The sequence below is a fragment of the Danio rerio genome, chromosome 24 (genome assembly GCF_049306965.1).
Source record: "Danio rerio strain Tuebingen ecotype United States chromosome 24, GRCz12tu, whole genome shotgun sequence".
Lineage (NCBI taxonomy): Eukaryota > Metazoa > Chordata > Actinopteri > Cypriniformes > Danionidae > Danio > Danio rerio.
Window position 1 is genome coordinate 2,349,796 of NC_133199.1, and position 15,205 is coordinate 2,365,000.

The 15,205-nt window shown below is 36.4% G+C and overlaps 1 protein-coding gene across 4 annotated transcripts in view; it reads right to left on the reverse strand.

The window, feature by feature from the left end:
- pard3aa (par-3 family cell polarity regulator alpha, a) overlaps nucleotides 1-14,612 on the reverse strand; it is a 652,414-nt gene extending 637,802 nt beyond the window's left edge. For all 4 annotated transcript variants that reach the window (XM_073941362.1, XM_073941361.1, XM_073941360.1 and 1 more), the window contains exon 1: nucleotides 14,268-14,612. In XM_073941362.1, coding sequence (XP_073797463.1) covers nucleotides 14,268-14,387 — 120 coding nt within the window. In that variant the 5' untranslated portion in view covers nucleotides 14,388-14,612. The remainder of the gene's footprint in view (nucleotides 1-14,267) is intronic.
- Between the last annotated feature and the right edge of the window lie 593 nt (nucleotides 14,613-15,205).

Genomic DNA, 15,205 nt, shown 5'->3' on the forward strand with positions numbered 1-15,205 from the left:
AAGCATCAGAAGCTCATCAGCGTTTCAGACACGTTCAGCACAAACACACTTCAGGCAGATCTCAGCTCATGTAAACCGGCAACACGACCGTAATAGGAGCATTTCTGGATGCAGACGGGCTTATATGTGTGTGCGCAGTACGATGTCTATCATGGCAATATTTTTACATGAGCGTTTAAAATGCCTTACGGTTATGTAATTACTCTGGATGCACGAACACTGTGGTCTGATTGATACTGTCTGTACTTGTGGCTTCCTCCAGCAGCAGATCTGCTCGTATCTGCTGATTATGGCTTATACTGGTATTTAATTATGGTTTTATAATGCTCTGAGTATTTGCAAATGGTATCAGGGAATTCAGATGCTACTTGCTGTATGTATATTGAGGTATTTAGAAAATGTTGCATGAACAAATAGATTTTGCAAGAATAAGTCCAAATTAAAAAGTATGTGAGCAGTGTCAGGTACATTATTTCAAAAACATAATTAAATGTGCATAGTTATACAGAGAATTATTCATATTATTTATTAAATTACCCATTAATTGTATTTTATTAACACTTACTCCCACCTCAACCCTCATGGGTCATATAAAAATATGAATTATTGTTGTACAGAGTCACAAAAATTAATTCATTCATTCATTTTCTTTTTAGCTTAGACCCTTTATTAATCTGGGGTGGCCACAGCGGAATGAACCGCCAACTTTTCCAGCACATGTTTAATACAGTGGATGCCCGTCCATCACTTGGAAACATCCATACACACTCATACACTACAGATTTTTTTTGATAATAATTTAAGATAATAATCAGATTTATTTGCAATAAAAAAATAAATAAATAAAGAATAAATCAAATAAATAAATGAAATGAAAAAAAAAATTTAAAATATATATTAAAATAAAATAAAATAAAAACATTTATAAATTAAAAGTAAAATAAAACATTTAAATTACATTTAATTGAAAAATTATAAATAAAAAATTAAATAAAAAAATAAAAAATTAAATAAAATAAATAATATAAATAAAATAAAAAATATATATAAAATAAAATAAAATAAAATAAAATAAAATAAAATAAAATAAAAAAAAATAAAATAAAGAGCACACCCACACAATCGAGCCAACAAAATTTAAGTTGCTGATATAATTAACTATTCTGTTTTCAGACCAGTTTCATGCTCAAGCAGATGAAAAGGAAGATGAAAGAGGCAAAATAATAATGGGACCTCTTTAAAGTTAATTGTATTTTTTCACCATTGTACACACACCCAACAAAAACAATACACCGTGAACCCTCTGTGAAAAGCTTATACACTCTAAAAAAAAAATGCTGGGTCGTCGTCACCCAACGGTAGGTCAAATGCAATGAAAACAAATGTTTAGCAGCTTGTTCGAACTTTAAAATGAGCTGAACGACACAAATCTTGAGATTTTTCTGGAGACAATGAAATTTTTTATTATTTTTTCATCACCGCTGATTAAGTTCATTCATTCATTCATTCATTTTCTTTCCAGCTTATTCCCTTTATTAATCTGGGGTCGCCAAAGCAGAATGAACCGCCAACTTATCCAGTATGTTTTGTGCAGCAGATGCCCTTCCAGCTGCAACCCATCACTGGGAAACATCCATACACACTCATTCACACACATACACTACGGACAATTTAGCTTAACCAATTCACCTGTACCACATGTTTTTGGGCTGTGGGGGAAACCACTCAGTGGAAACCCGCACCAACATAGGGAGAACATGCAAACTCCACACAGAAATGCCATCTGACCCAGCCGAGGCTCGAACCAGCAACCTTCTTGCAGTGAGGCGAACATGCTACCCACTGCGCCACCGTGCTGAATTATAAGTTTAAAAAAATAAATAAATAAAAACAAGCGCACTTCCAGACTGCAGAATACTGACAATATATACTCAAAACAAGAGGGGAGAAAAGTGTAGTATGTCGACGGTCATGTTGTGTTCCTCTCACTAAAAAAAATATGCAGTTTTTTAATGCTATGCTTTTTTTATTGAGTCACAATTGTCTTGAATGCTTTAAGAAGAATAAAATAAGTAAACCAAGCATGAGTGTTGTAAGTCTAAACCATTATTGTAAAGCCCAATACTCCATCACTAATCTATGGAATAAACCGAGTACCTGATTGATCTTTAATTCCCCATAAATATGATATCCTGTCATCATTTATTCATCCTCACTGTATTACAAACACATTAGCCGGCATTTCCTCCAATAAAGAACAAAAGCAGAAGGCTACAGTACACTGTGTGATTTACAGTAGTGAATGACATGTCTGAATGTCTCTCCATTGGCAGCAGATTAGCCTTCATTGAGATCAAGTGAATCTCTCCTTGAATGTCTGGAGTGTTCGGATATATAAAGAGCTGAATTCCTGCTGTCTGCTGTGCTTGTGTGGACAGATGACTGAACAATACTGTAACTCTCAGACATCACACCCTTCTTCTCCACCGCTGAAAGACTGAGATAAACCATAAACACTCACAGATGGCTATGAGTCTATAAGACCCTTTTCACAAGATTGTTATGACACCTTTAACAGTCATCAGCATCTTAAATCCTTAAAAAAAATTATAATTAGATTTTTTTTAAATGTATGATGTTTATACAACAGTTCTGTCTGGTTGTTGAATCTGATTGGCTGATAGTTGTGTGATATTCTGCAATATCAGCACTCGTGCAGCCTCTTCACTCTTGTGTATTACTCCGCCCAGACAGAGTGACAGCAGATTAATAAACTCACCACAGTTTGACAAATATGGTTGGACAAATAGCTGTTGGACAAAATAATGTATTTTTTATTAATTTTTAAGTCGAGAATGTAGTTGGTTAGACTGCAACTATGCAGTTTATTTATAAGGATAATGTCTATTTTAAATAGTGCTGTCAATCGATTAAAAAAATTAACAAATTAATCGCAACTTTTTTTAAAAATTAATCGCGATAAATCGCATTTAAAATACTGAAACTTGTCATTTTGGCTATGGACTGCAAAAAAATGCCAAAACACAGGAATTGCAGACATGGAAAATGGAAAGTTATAATAATAAACTATAGAATATAAACTGTTGCACTCATTGTAAAGTTTTATGGCTGTGAGTTGAGAACATTAGTTATAGAGTAGAAACAATTTAGCTTAATCCTCCTTTACATTCATCCAGTTGCTAAGACTAGGAGTATCCCGCAAGTGCACAGAGATTCCCAAATGCCCGCAAATGAATGATAATTTCTTGCAAACCGGTCGTTAAATACATTGCACACCGCTCTCCCCTGCATCCCTCCTAGCTCTTCAGGTAGCCTGTCGTGCGCAACTCACCCCCACCGTCCTTCAGGTACGTCTCGCGTGCACATGCCCCTACTCAGATACGTCACTCACTCCACCTCTCTGACACCCCTCAACGGGCCTGACACAGACACAGACACAACGCGCTGCAGACGTTTTGGCCCCAACGGCCTTCCATACTGGAGCGACTCCCCTCAGATTCAACACGCATGATCACGTTCATCAAATTTGCTTAAACTAAGCGTCCTAAAGTATTACTGTATTTCACAAGGACTCTGACACAACAACGCTTTCATTGCGTATAATGAGGAAACACGCGAAACTTGGAGGGCTCATGCTGAAAGGCAGAGTAATGCCCTGTCTTTGACAGCTCGCGTCTTCACCGGAGACTTTCTGAGTACATTAACATAAGACACCAATACTCCGATTTTAATATGATTAAGATAATACTCCTATTAAAATTCTACCGTGTAGCCTAAGCAGTGACTTTATTACCTTAAAGGAACACCGAGTCACGAAATGCGGAGGATTTTCTTTCTGTTCGCCATGCGGTATCAACTTACAACAAAAGTCGAAAGTTAAAAATGAAACACCCGAAATTGCATGAAACTCTGGATAACCTGTGATGCGACTAATTGTTTTATACTGAAACTTGCCTTCAAAAAGTGCTTTCTTGGTCTTATCGACATTTATTTCATGTTGAACACACGTCCACCACAACAGGAAGTTAAAAAAACCTTCAACGGCATTAATTGCGTTAATTTTTTTTAACGCGTTAATTATTTAAAATTAATCGCATGCGTTAACGCACTAATTTTGACAGCGCTAATTTTAAATATTTATAATTTTGGAGCTTCAGCGCGTCAGCAGCTATCAGCCTGTCATACTGAGCAGAGCAAAGACAGTTGATGTTTCGCCACAAGATGGCGTCAGAGACTGCATAATAAGTCCTTATTGGAGAAAAACAGCGTGAACAAATCATTATAAAACAGGTAAGTGACTTTCTAAGTCGATCTCTCTCTCTTTTGTATGTTGTAGTGCTGTATTTATACCACAGTGATCTTGTAGTGTTTGCTTTGCTCTGGCTTTTTGGGGGTCAATTTTTGTGATATTCCAACTGCAGCAGAGAAATACAGGGACATGTCTCTAGACTCTGTTTAACTGTGTTAGATTTTCTTTCTTATGCACATGATTATGCAGTTGAACTGTTGTACAAATGCAATATCACACTTGTAGCACTGCGATTTGGCTGTATATCGGCATTGCTAGGGCACTAAAGCAATTGTCCTGCAGCCTTGATCCAACACACACCTCAACTCACACTCATAACTGTGTTCATGTTTTACGGTCATGCTTTAAAAAACAAATAAACCGCTCAATTTCGTTGATTAATATCCATAATAATGCTTTACAGCAGTCCCACAAAATCCTTTAACATTTGTCACTCGAGGACACTCGATTAACCTGTCAGAAAAATCTGGTAACAGGGAATGAGCTTTTCACAGTGTCTGGTAAAAAAATTGAATTGGGAGTAAGCCTTAATCTCTGTTAACTGAATATCTGAGACTGAATAGTTTTTACTTTGTCACTCGCAATGCATCATGGGATTGTAGTTCTTTCCCTTACTACTATAGAAAAGACTACAATGAATGCAGAAAATAACACAATGGCAATAACAGAAGACCAAAAAGATAAGACTCCTGTAATTCAGCGAGTCCACTTTAGTCTGACTTCTGGTCTGGACACGTTCAGTTGCACAAATGTAACGACACAAACCAGTAAAACTTTTTCACCGTCATGATCTCACACATTGATTTAACGTGAGTGTGTGTGTGTGTGTGTGTGTAAAGTGCTCCTTGAAGACAGATCAAAGTTTTTAATCCGGTTATTAGTCATTCCACGTAATAAACAGCAGCTCTTGTGATAAGCATACCGTGCCCTCCCTCATGCACGCTCATACAAGCAGAGCCAGCTCCTGATGGTGTGTTCAGCAGAATTTCACAATCACAACAAAAACAGCGGCTGTAAAACGCCTTTGGATGCGAACATAAGTCACACTTGAAAATGTCACCGCACATCCACTGAGATCCAGATATCAAAGCAAGAAATGACTGCTTCTGTGAGCAATATGTGTGTGTGCATCTGTGTGTCACTGAAGCAGACACTTTTCCAGCTCACTACAAAGGCAAAAGAAGGATTTCCGATCTGAAGGTCAAAGTTCATCTGCAATTACTGCATTACTGACTTCCAGATGTGTGCGAGCCTTATAAACCCAGTGTATGGTTGTGTGTGTTTAATTATAGCCGTATGACCAGGGCCAGACGGAATCTGCGGACGTTATTTGCTATTTCCATGGAGAATTTTGGTAAAAATCTGTGGATTTCTGCAAAATTATTTTGGAAGTATCCAGCGGAGTATAACTACAACCTTAATATATTAAATAAAGAGTAATAAATTACTCAATAAAAACTGAATATGTTCAGATTTACACTTTTACTCAAGTAAATAAACAGAATTAATAATGGGCTAAAAATCTGCAGAAATCTGAGGAAAATCTGCAGAAAATCTGAGGAAAATCTGCATAATTCTGCGGAAAATCTGAGGAAAATCTGCGGAATTCTTCGTAAAATCTGCTGAATTTGGCAGAAAATCTGAGGAAAATCTGCATAATTCTGCGGAAAATCTGAGGAAAATCTGTGGAATTCTACGGAAAATCTGAGGAAAATCTGTGGAATTCTGTGGAAAATCTGAGGAAAATCTGCGTAATTCTGCGGAAAATCTGAGGAAAATTTGAGGAAAATCTGCGTAATTCTGCGGAAAATCTGAAGAAAATCTGCGTAATTCTGCGGAAAATCTGAGGAAAATCTGCGTAATTCTGCGGAAAATCTGAGGAAAATCTGCAGAATTCTGCGGAAAATCTTAAGAAAATCTGCGTAATTCTGCGGAAAATCTAAAAATAAATCTGCGGAATTCTGCGGAAAATCTGAGGAAAATCTGCGTAATTCTGCGGAAAATCTAAAAATAAATCTGCGGAATTCTGCGGAAAATCTGAGGAAAATCTGCAGAATTCTGCGCACGCAGATTCCGTGTGGACCTACGTATGACCTCATGTGTGTTTGTGTGTGTGTTAACGGAGATGAACAGAGGCTCGCAAAATTCACAGCAAAACAAATAAAGTCGTTCGAGTCACAATCAGCAGCTATAGGCTATATGCCGAGCTAGTGTTGTTCCCATGCTGATAAACTTCCGGTGACCTGTTATTGTGAGCTTCTTTTTCCATTTTATACGATTCCTTTTACAGCATTGATGTTGTAATGTCATTAAAATACAATCAAGTAAATAGACTTAGGCATTCATTTAGTTGCTCAAGTGTCAAACGAGACAAAGCTTTTACTCACAAGCACCCGTCAGAATCGGCAGGCTAGCGCAGAAGCTCCAATGAATATGCTGGGGTAAAATAAATGCTCATATTATAAAGACATTTATAAGGGAAACGTGTAATTTAATGCAGTGCTTCTTGTACAATCTGAAACCCACTTTATATCGGATATCACTCAGCCAGTGGAGATTGCTGATTTTAAAGAAAACAGACCTTAAACGCGCTGATTTTGCAATGGCATTCAGTTCACCGGAAGCGTTTAACCCCGGTTACTGGCAAATTAAAAGTTCTATTAGCATGCTTCGGCATATTCCCCATTCTCAATTATTGCTGCAGCACCCACGATTCATAAGCAGTACATAGAGATTAATTTTCCTTCAGCTTAGTCCCTTATTTATAGGGATGGTATCGTTAAGGTGTTACCGGTATTACTACTTTTATCGATACCACTTAATCGGTTTGGTACTTTAACGGTTCTCTTATCCGTACTTTTTGTAGTATGAATAAAACAAAAAACAGAATTAACAAAACTTTATTTTATTATTACATTTTTAATGTAAAATAAAACTAAATCAATAATTGTAAAACAAATAAATAAAATTTATCCTGTAATAGATTGTACAATGGTTTAAAGGAACATGGCTCTCAGTTTTTAACCATTCTTCTGGAGAAAAATCCTATCAAATGTTTGCCTTCTCTGGCATAACTCGGGATCTGTCTTGGTTTATTGTGCTCCCTGCAGTTGAAAATACCCTCTTTAAGTTGCAAAATGCAGTTAAACAATCAGATAATGTTTATGATTTCTCATTAACGCATTCACATACATGAGTTAACAGTGATTTAGGAGTTTTGGAGCATCTTGCAATGTAAAAACAAGCTGTATTTTTTAAATAATTTCTTAATAAGCATAGTTTATTATTAGGCTATTCTTAGGCTATGTTGGTTAATACAGCTGATGTAAAAGCATTTTTATTGTTTAAGTTTTATTTAGGCTAGTGTTTTTTAACTATTAATATGATTGAACGCTGGCATAACGATGTGGATGATGTAACCTTACTGTTATTAGCTAGGCAGTGAAACACGTTTGCTTACTTTTCATTGCAGTTAATGCACTTTTGAAAGACACTTTCACTTTGCCAGATTGCTAGCAATTCCACTTATATAAGAAAACAACTTGTTGCGTTTGTTGCAACAGGCATTGTCGCTGTCCACTCGGGAAATTCAACCCGTTTGGTTCACACCAGAAGCTTACGAGCTGTGTGAGCACGAGTCTGTCGCTAGCGAGCCTCCGCTGAGTTCGTGGCGTGCGCACAGCCAAGAACTGTGAAAGCCGGAAACACAAGCATTTCTCATGTGAGATGGTGCAGATGAATATCAAATATCACAAATTATAAAAGGTTGGCCAGTTAAATGATGCTGCTGTTAGTAATGTTTATCCAGCTATAATTCTCCAGTACCGTTAGCAGCACCATTAACGTCACAGCTTATCGATACTTCAGTCTTTTACAATGTAGCACTGATACCGATAAAATACAGAGTTTCGGTACCCATCCCTACTTATTTATCAGGGATAGCCACAGCGGAATGAACCGCCAACTATTCCAACATATGTTTTACATTTTACACATGTGTTTTACACATTTTGCATCAGCAAAAACGATTGAGGTCATGTCTATCTGTTTTGCGATGAGTCCATATATTGATTATAGTAATCACAATACCGTGAAACCGTGACATTTTTATCCATGGTCATCACAGCGTCAGAATCCACACCTAGAGGTAACTGAACTTTTGCGAACAACCAAAAACAAATAAATAATCTCCCGTCCAGTCCTGCATCAGCCTCTTCTCCTACACTGGATTTATAAAGACTCCAGACATGCTCAATGCAGCGGCTGCAGACAAGGAGGAAACGTTTGGCCATCTTAAAGAAAGAAGAAGCCTGTTTATTAGTGCTATTGATGAAGAGCTCTAGTTCACATCTCAGGATAGAGCACAGCCGTGGCAAACTCGCGCTATCACAGCAAAGCAGAGCTCCAGACCGTCATCCTGAGCCATGGAGGAAACGCAAAGATCTCCGCTGGGAAAACCTGCTCGGGTCTGGATCAATGAGACGCCGCCGTGCTTCTGCTGAGCCAGAGATTCAGGGTGTGTCTGCTCTCAAAAAGACAAGCATGGATGTGTGTGTGTGTGTGTGTGTGTGTGTGTGTGTGTGTGTGTGTGTGTGTGTGTGTGTGTGTGTGTGTGTGCGGTTGTCACATGTGGTATTTCCAAGTCTGCAAGGACACCCTAATAAAAGCAATGAAAAGCATGTTCGTCATTGAGTGTTTAGTTTTCAAGGTGATGGAGCTGGAGTTTCATACTCTGCTATAGTCATGTGTCTTCGTTGCTGAATACATGTATATACACAAAAAATTTGATTTACTGTCTTTAAAGGGATATTGTAGTTCACCCAAAAATTAAAACTCTGTCCCAATTTATTCTCCCTTCACTTGTTCCAAATCGGTTTCAGTTTCTTTCCTCTGGTTGAAGAAAGCTGGAAACCTGTAACCATTGACTTCCATAGTATTTGCAGAAAGTCAACAGTTACTGTTTTTCAGCTTTCTCCAAAATATCACCTTTTGTGTTCAACAGAAGAAAGAAACTTAAACACTGGCGTCTGCTGTTTATTCAAACTAATTATTTAAAATGAACTCAATTCTTGAGTTTTTACTTAATTATGTTCAATCCAGTTAAATTAGGCTAACTTAATCATGTTATGTTGTTCCAACTCAAATCGATTGTGTGGAAGCCAGCATATTTTTTCACAGTGAAGGTCAGTGAACCACAGAGTGAATGCATGTTTATTTTTGTATAAACTATCCCTTTAAAAGATGTCTTGCAAACAAATATATTTAAAAACAAGAGAGAATCCATCCAATCAATTCACAAGTATATTCAAATCTGCGCTCTGTGAAAGAGAAATCCTGGCACTTACTAGAGCTGGTTCACCAAAGTATTCGAGGCCTGCGGAACAGAAGTGCTCGGACGTGATGCCAATGTTAACAGCAGATTGTTGAGATCTGGGCAGGAATACTAGCACTGATGCCAACTCGAGACACGCAGGAACCTAATGCCCCTTTAACAACAATCTCAACACAACGACTGACAAGAAAAAAAGATCTGCTAAATAATTAAACAGCTATTCATCTGGAACACAGACGAGTTTATCTACCGCCCTCAAACTTCAGCAGTCCAATAATGCTAGAGTCCAACTCCACTGGCAAAACTTTCTCAAAGCTTCTCAATCGCTAAACTAAGACGTGGATAAACCTTTCTGCTCACAAGCTTGAGCCAAAATCAACAATGCAATGCATTGAAGTTCTTAAACCAAATCCTGAATCAAGAGGAGTGCAGAACTTTTTAAAGATTTTAAAGTCAACACATGACTAAATACAGTGGTCCCTTGCTATAACGCAGTTCACTAATAATCAGCTATACCCAGGCGAAAAAAATCTATAATTAAATGCAATTAAAATACCCGCAAATACATTTTTAGTACATTGTTATTTTTTTGTGTAAAATAAAAGATTGATGCTAAGGTTTACGATTGTGTTTTACTCCCTGACCCAATGATAGCAATTTTTGGCTGGTCAGATTTTCTTGAGACTCTCAACCGAAATGTACGGTTACCTGGTCAGTATGGCAGGATCATAGCTAAAAAAATTATCCTTTGCTTTTGGAAAACAAAATGTTAGGCCTCTTTTTTCTGCTTGGCTTCTCGGACTCACCTCCACTTTACATTTGGAAAGAATAAGATATACCACCTCTGGGAACTCTACGAAATTTGATAAAATGTGGGATCCAGTCTTTCTTTTTCTGCAACACCATAAAGACTGAGTGTATTTCTGTAATTTCTGAAGATTTGTAAGGCTTTTTTTTTCTCTACATTCATTGCTGTCTTTTTGTAGGTCATATATGTTTTGTATGTTGTCATTTTCTCTTGTTTCTTGCTTTATTTTACATTTTGCACAGATTATTGTCTCATGATGGGTTTGTCTGTCTGTTCTTTGTTTTTCTGTCTGCAAAAATTATATAAAAAAATAAAATAAAAAAATAAATAAATAAAAGTTTGATGGTTTTGCGCTATAAATATACTAATTAAAAGTATGTTTATACTTCAGTAGGACTTTAGTACACTTGACAAAAGTATACTAAATACCAGTAATACTTAAATAAATGTTTAGCGTACTACAATAAAGTACACTACAGAAAAAACATCCAAAAGACTTTTATTAGTGTGTTTTTCAAAAGTGTGCTTTAAATGCTTTAAACATTAGTTGATTTTTAGTCCACTGTTTACATACTAATCCTAAGTTTAAAATAAGTTAATATATAAAAAATCTATTAGTAATGTATTGTAGTAGAAGAACATTTTCCCAAAATGTCTTTACATTTGATATATGTGCTGTAATGTTGCATCTTATTTATATTTTTGTGTTCTCAGTTTTTGTTCCCTCCCATAAGGTATTTTTGGACTTGTGGTTTATTGCACAAAAAGATTAAATTGTTTTGATGAAGCACAGATGCTGTTTTCTTTGTACACACAGTCTCCCTTCAAAATATACTCTTTAAATAAATGTTTAGTATGTTAAAAGCACATTTTAGATCAGCTTCATGGCGTCTCATAATAGCACAGTTGAGTACACTTAGATGTACTTAAGTTTATCTTAAAATGTACTTAATACAAATTTTTAGTATATTAGATACAAAATTAGTTTGGGGAAAATAGAGCACTTTTAATACAGTATTTAGCACACTTTTTTACAATTTGTATATTCTTTTAATATATTACTATTATACTTTAAATTAGTCATAAATATATTTATAAATGTTTAAAAGTAGAGTTCAAGTGTATTTCTAGTTGTAACTAAATATATATATTTTTAAAATACAGATATAGTATGTTAAAAGCACATTTTAGTTCAATTTCAGTGTGTCTCAAAATAGCACAGTTGAGTACACTTATATGGGATTAAGTTTATCTTAACATATGCTTTATACTATCTTTTAGTACATTAAGTACAAAATTAGTGTGCGAAAATAAAGCACTTTTAGTACATTACTGAAACGTGTAGTAAGTATACTTAAGTAAAGTGCATTTTAGTGCACTTTTTTTTTTACCTGGGTAGGTAACTTTAACCGTCCAGTTAACCAGTGGTAGCAGCTGTTTTCACCAGTGAACGCTGGCCAGGCCAGTTTTTGAACATGCATACCGGTCTACCAGCTGATTGAGAAACTCTTGAATTTTCCAACAGGAACTAGAACACATATTACTAATTCTTGATGACATCACACAGATCATTATAATGGCAAGCAGTGATTGTGTTTTATTGGTCACAACAGATGAATTTAGGAGTCAAACAATCACATAACCCGACACAGTGATCACAACAGCAGACACAACTATTCAGAAGTCTGAACCCATCAGCAGTGGAAGAAAAGTTTGAAACAGGCAGAAAATAAGCAGATTAATTGTTCAATGGCTTTCCAAAAAGGTCTTCTGGATAACAAAGTTGCCCATAATTAAAATAATGAAAGAAATGAATCAAACTGTTCAACATTTGTGGAAAACAAAGCACTTTATCAATGGAAAAAACACTCTAAATAGCAATTTGCTCATAAATTGAACACCACTATAGCTAGCTTGATCCCACACAAGCTCTGAACATGTGAGTTGAAGTTTGCTAGTACCTTGTATACCAGCTAATGATCAGCTAAAAACCCTCTTTAAGCTCCAATAACACCAGCTAACAATTGTTTTGACCAGCGTAAGGTGGTGAGACTGGATGTTTGAGCCTAGTAACTGATTAACCGGCTACACGGCTGAATTAAAAATAAATAAAATATGGAAATTTCGTCACATTTCCATGTCACACTACGACACCCTAAAGTTTTGGGTTCTTTGGCTCAATATCATAGAAGAACCAATTTAATTGCTATATGGAAGCTATTTTGGTTCTCCAACAGTATTTAAGAGTGGTTAAGGTGCCAAGTAGCACTACATACACTATAAATAAGTGTTTCCCGTATGATAATGAGCCACTTTTAGTGATTTATAACACCTATATAATGCTATAAAGCACTCTGCTTGAAAATATAGTAGGTTCTAAGTATCACTTAAAGTATTTATAGGGGTTATAATTAGCATTGTTTGTTTTGTTTTGTTTTCATCTGTAAAATGGTTTCCAATACAAATACCCCTAAAACCATTACGAACATTCATTTTTAACCATTAAAACCTGAACATTTAATTGATTTGAAGTGTGTTTTGGCACATTTTCCATTAGGATTTATTGGTTTTAGACATCTCACTAACAGAATGCCAAAGCAATACCAGCATAGAGCCACAGGATGAATACAGTTCTATTAAAACCAATATAATTTCAACCATTACAAACCCATTTGAACACCTTGTTTATCACCTTTTTAGCATGGATAATCCTTATTTGCAGGTTTTTCTGACCATCAGATCCCTGTCAATCAACTCTGTGAAAGACTACAACCTATCTGCTAAGCCAGACAACTAATTATAATCCAAAACAATACAATATAAAGCATTAGAAAGTGATTGTAAAACAGATTAAATGGATTGTTTACTCGAAATGACAATTTACTCACTATTAACTTACCCTTAAGTGTGTTTTTTGTCTTGTAAAACACAAAATATGTTATTTCAAAAAATGTTAGAAACCTGTAACCACTGACTTTCATATAATAGTAAAAACAAATACTATATGGACGTCAATGGTAACAGATTTTCAGCATTTTTCCAAATATCTTCTTCTGGGTTCAACATAAGACTCTCAGTTTGACAAGTGAATGGTGACAGAATTTTTAGCTGTGTTAAATTAAAATTTACTCGCCATCAAGTGTTTCCAAAACTATATAAGTTTATTTACTCTCTTGCACACTAAAGATATTTTAAAGAAAGCTGAAAACCTTAAACCATTTACTTTCAAACAAATACTTTGTAAGTCAATGGTTACATGTTTTCAGATTTCTTTAAAATTTTTCCTTGTATGTTTATCAGCAGAAAAAGTGTCAAACAGAGCTGAAACGATGAGTAAATGATGACAGAATGTTCATTTTTGAGTGAACTAACCCTTTAACACTGAGTAGGCTACATGAGTGTTTATCCAAGCTTCAAACTGAGCACACTTCCACAGTCCTCGCCCTCCATTCGAGCCTCTAAAACTTCTTCCAACACTCCCTGTTCCCTCACAAACGCTGTAATGCGTGTTTTAATAACACACGAGCGGTTATAACACAAACACAGTCCTTCTGGATGAGTTCTGAACCCGGACACACACGCGCGCGTGCCCGAAGTTGCAACAATTCTACCAAACAAGACGCAATGACGCAACAATCAGAAACGCAAATCTATAAACAAACATCTCAGTCACATTCTTCAGGAATACCGACGATATCTTCAGCCCTGCTCTTTCTTTCAATCTCTTTCTCCAGAAAAAAGCGCCATGTTGAGAGCCTCGGTTGTCACGCTGTTAATAAAACAAACACTTCACTTACCTTGGCTATGGCTTTTTTGTAGCGCATTGTGGCTTGCTGGATAAGATTGTGTATTTTGATATTCCCATCTCCGCAGGGAACGACCACCCGGGTCCTGCCAAAGCATACTGTCACTTTCATATTCGCCCGATATTCCCGGAGACTCCGCACAGGGAAGCGCGTGAAGTGTGAACTCTTCGGGACTATTCAGATTCAGAAAGCGACGGCCACATTGTATCCACACAGGTGAAGAACGCGGTAAATCCTCATGTCGAGCTCCTCAGGTGGGTCTGGACCACCTGTTCGGCTTGAGTGCGAGTGTTCGTCTCGACTGAAGTGACCGTGGGTTGGGCTTCAACACGCTCTGTCTGATCTGACTGACTGACTGAGACTCACCCTGACTCGTTCTCTCCCACACACACACAAACGTTGACACACACACACACACACATGGACACAGATAACCAACTAGCACTCTCGTTTATTCTTCTGTTTGTTTATTCCAGCAGTTAGTAGCATAGTAGTTTGACTACAGGATTTATTTACCACCACACACTCAAAATACAAGATGAAAAACAACAAGTATTTCTACTAAATAATATAATGTTTTTGAACCACATTATAGTGAAGTAGTTTTAGTAATTCTAGTTGCTACTAGTGACAAATAAATGACCCAATACTGTAGTTTTTTTCACAACTATGGGGTATTTTAAACTACAATACACCAAAACACTTAAGTACACTACAGTATTAATTAGTTTATCAGTTCACTAGTATAGTATAGTATGGCATGATGAAGTATAGAACAGGGGTATCCAAACATTAGTTTAGCTCCAACCCTAATTAAACACACCTGAAGCTGTTAATCAAGCACTCACACTAGAAACGTCCGGGCAGGTGTGTTAAAGCAACAGCACTCTCATGTATTGCTTCTGTTTGTTCAATCCAGCGGTTCATAG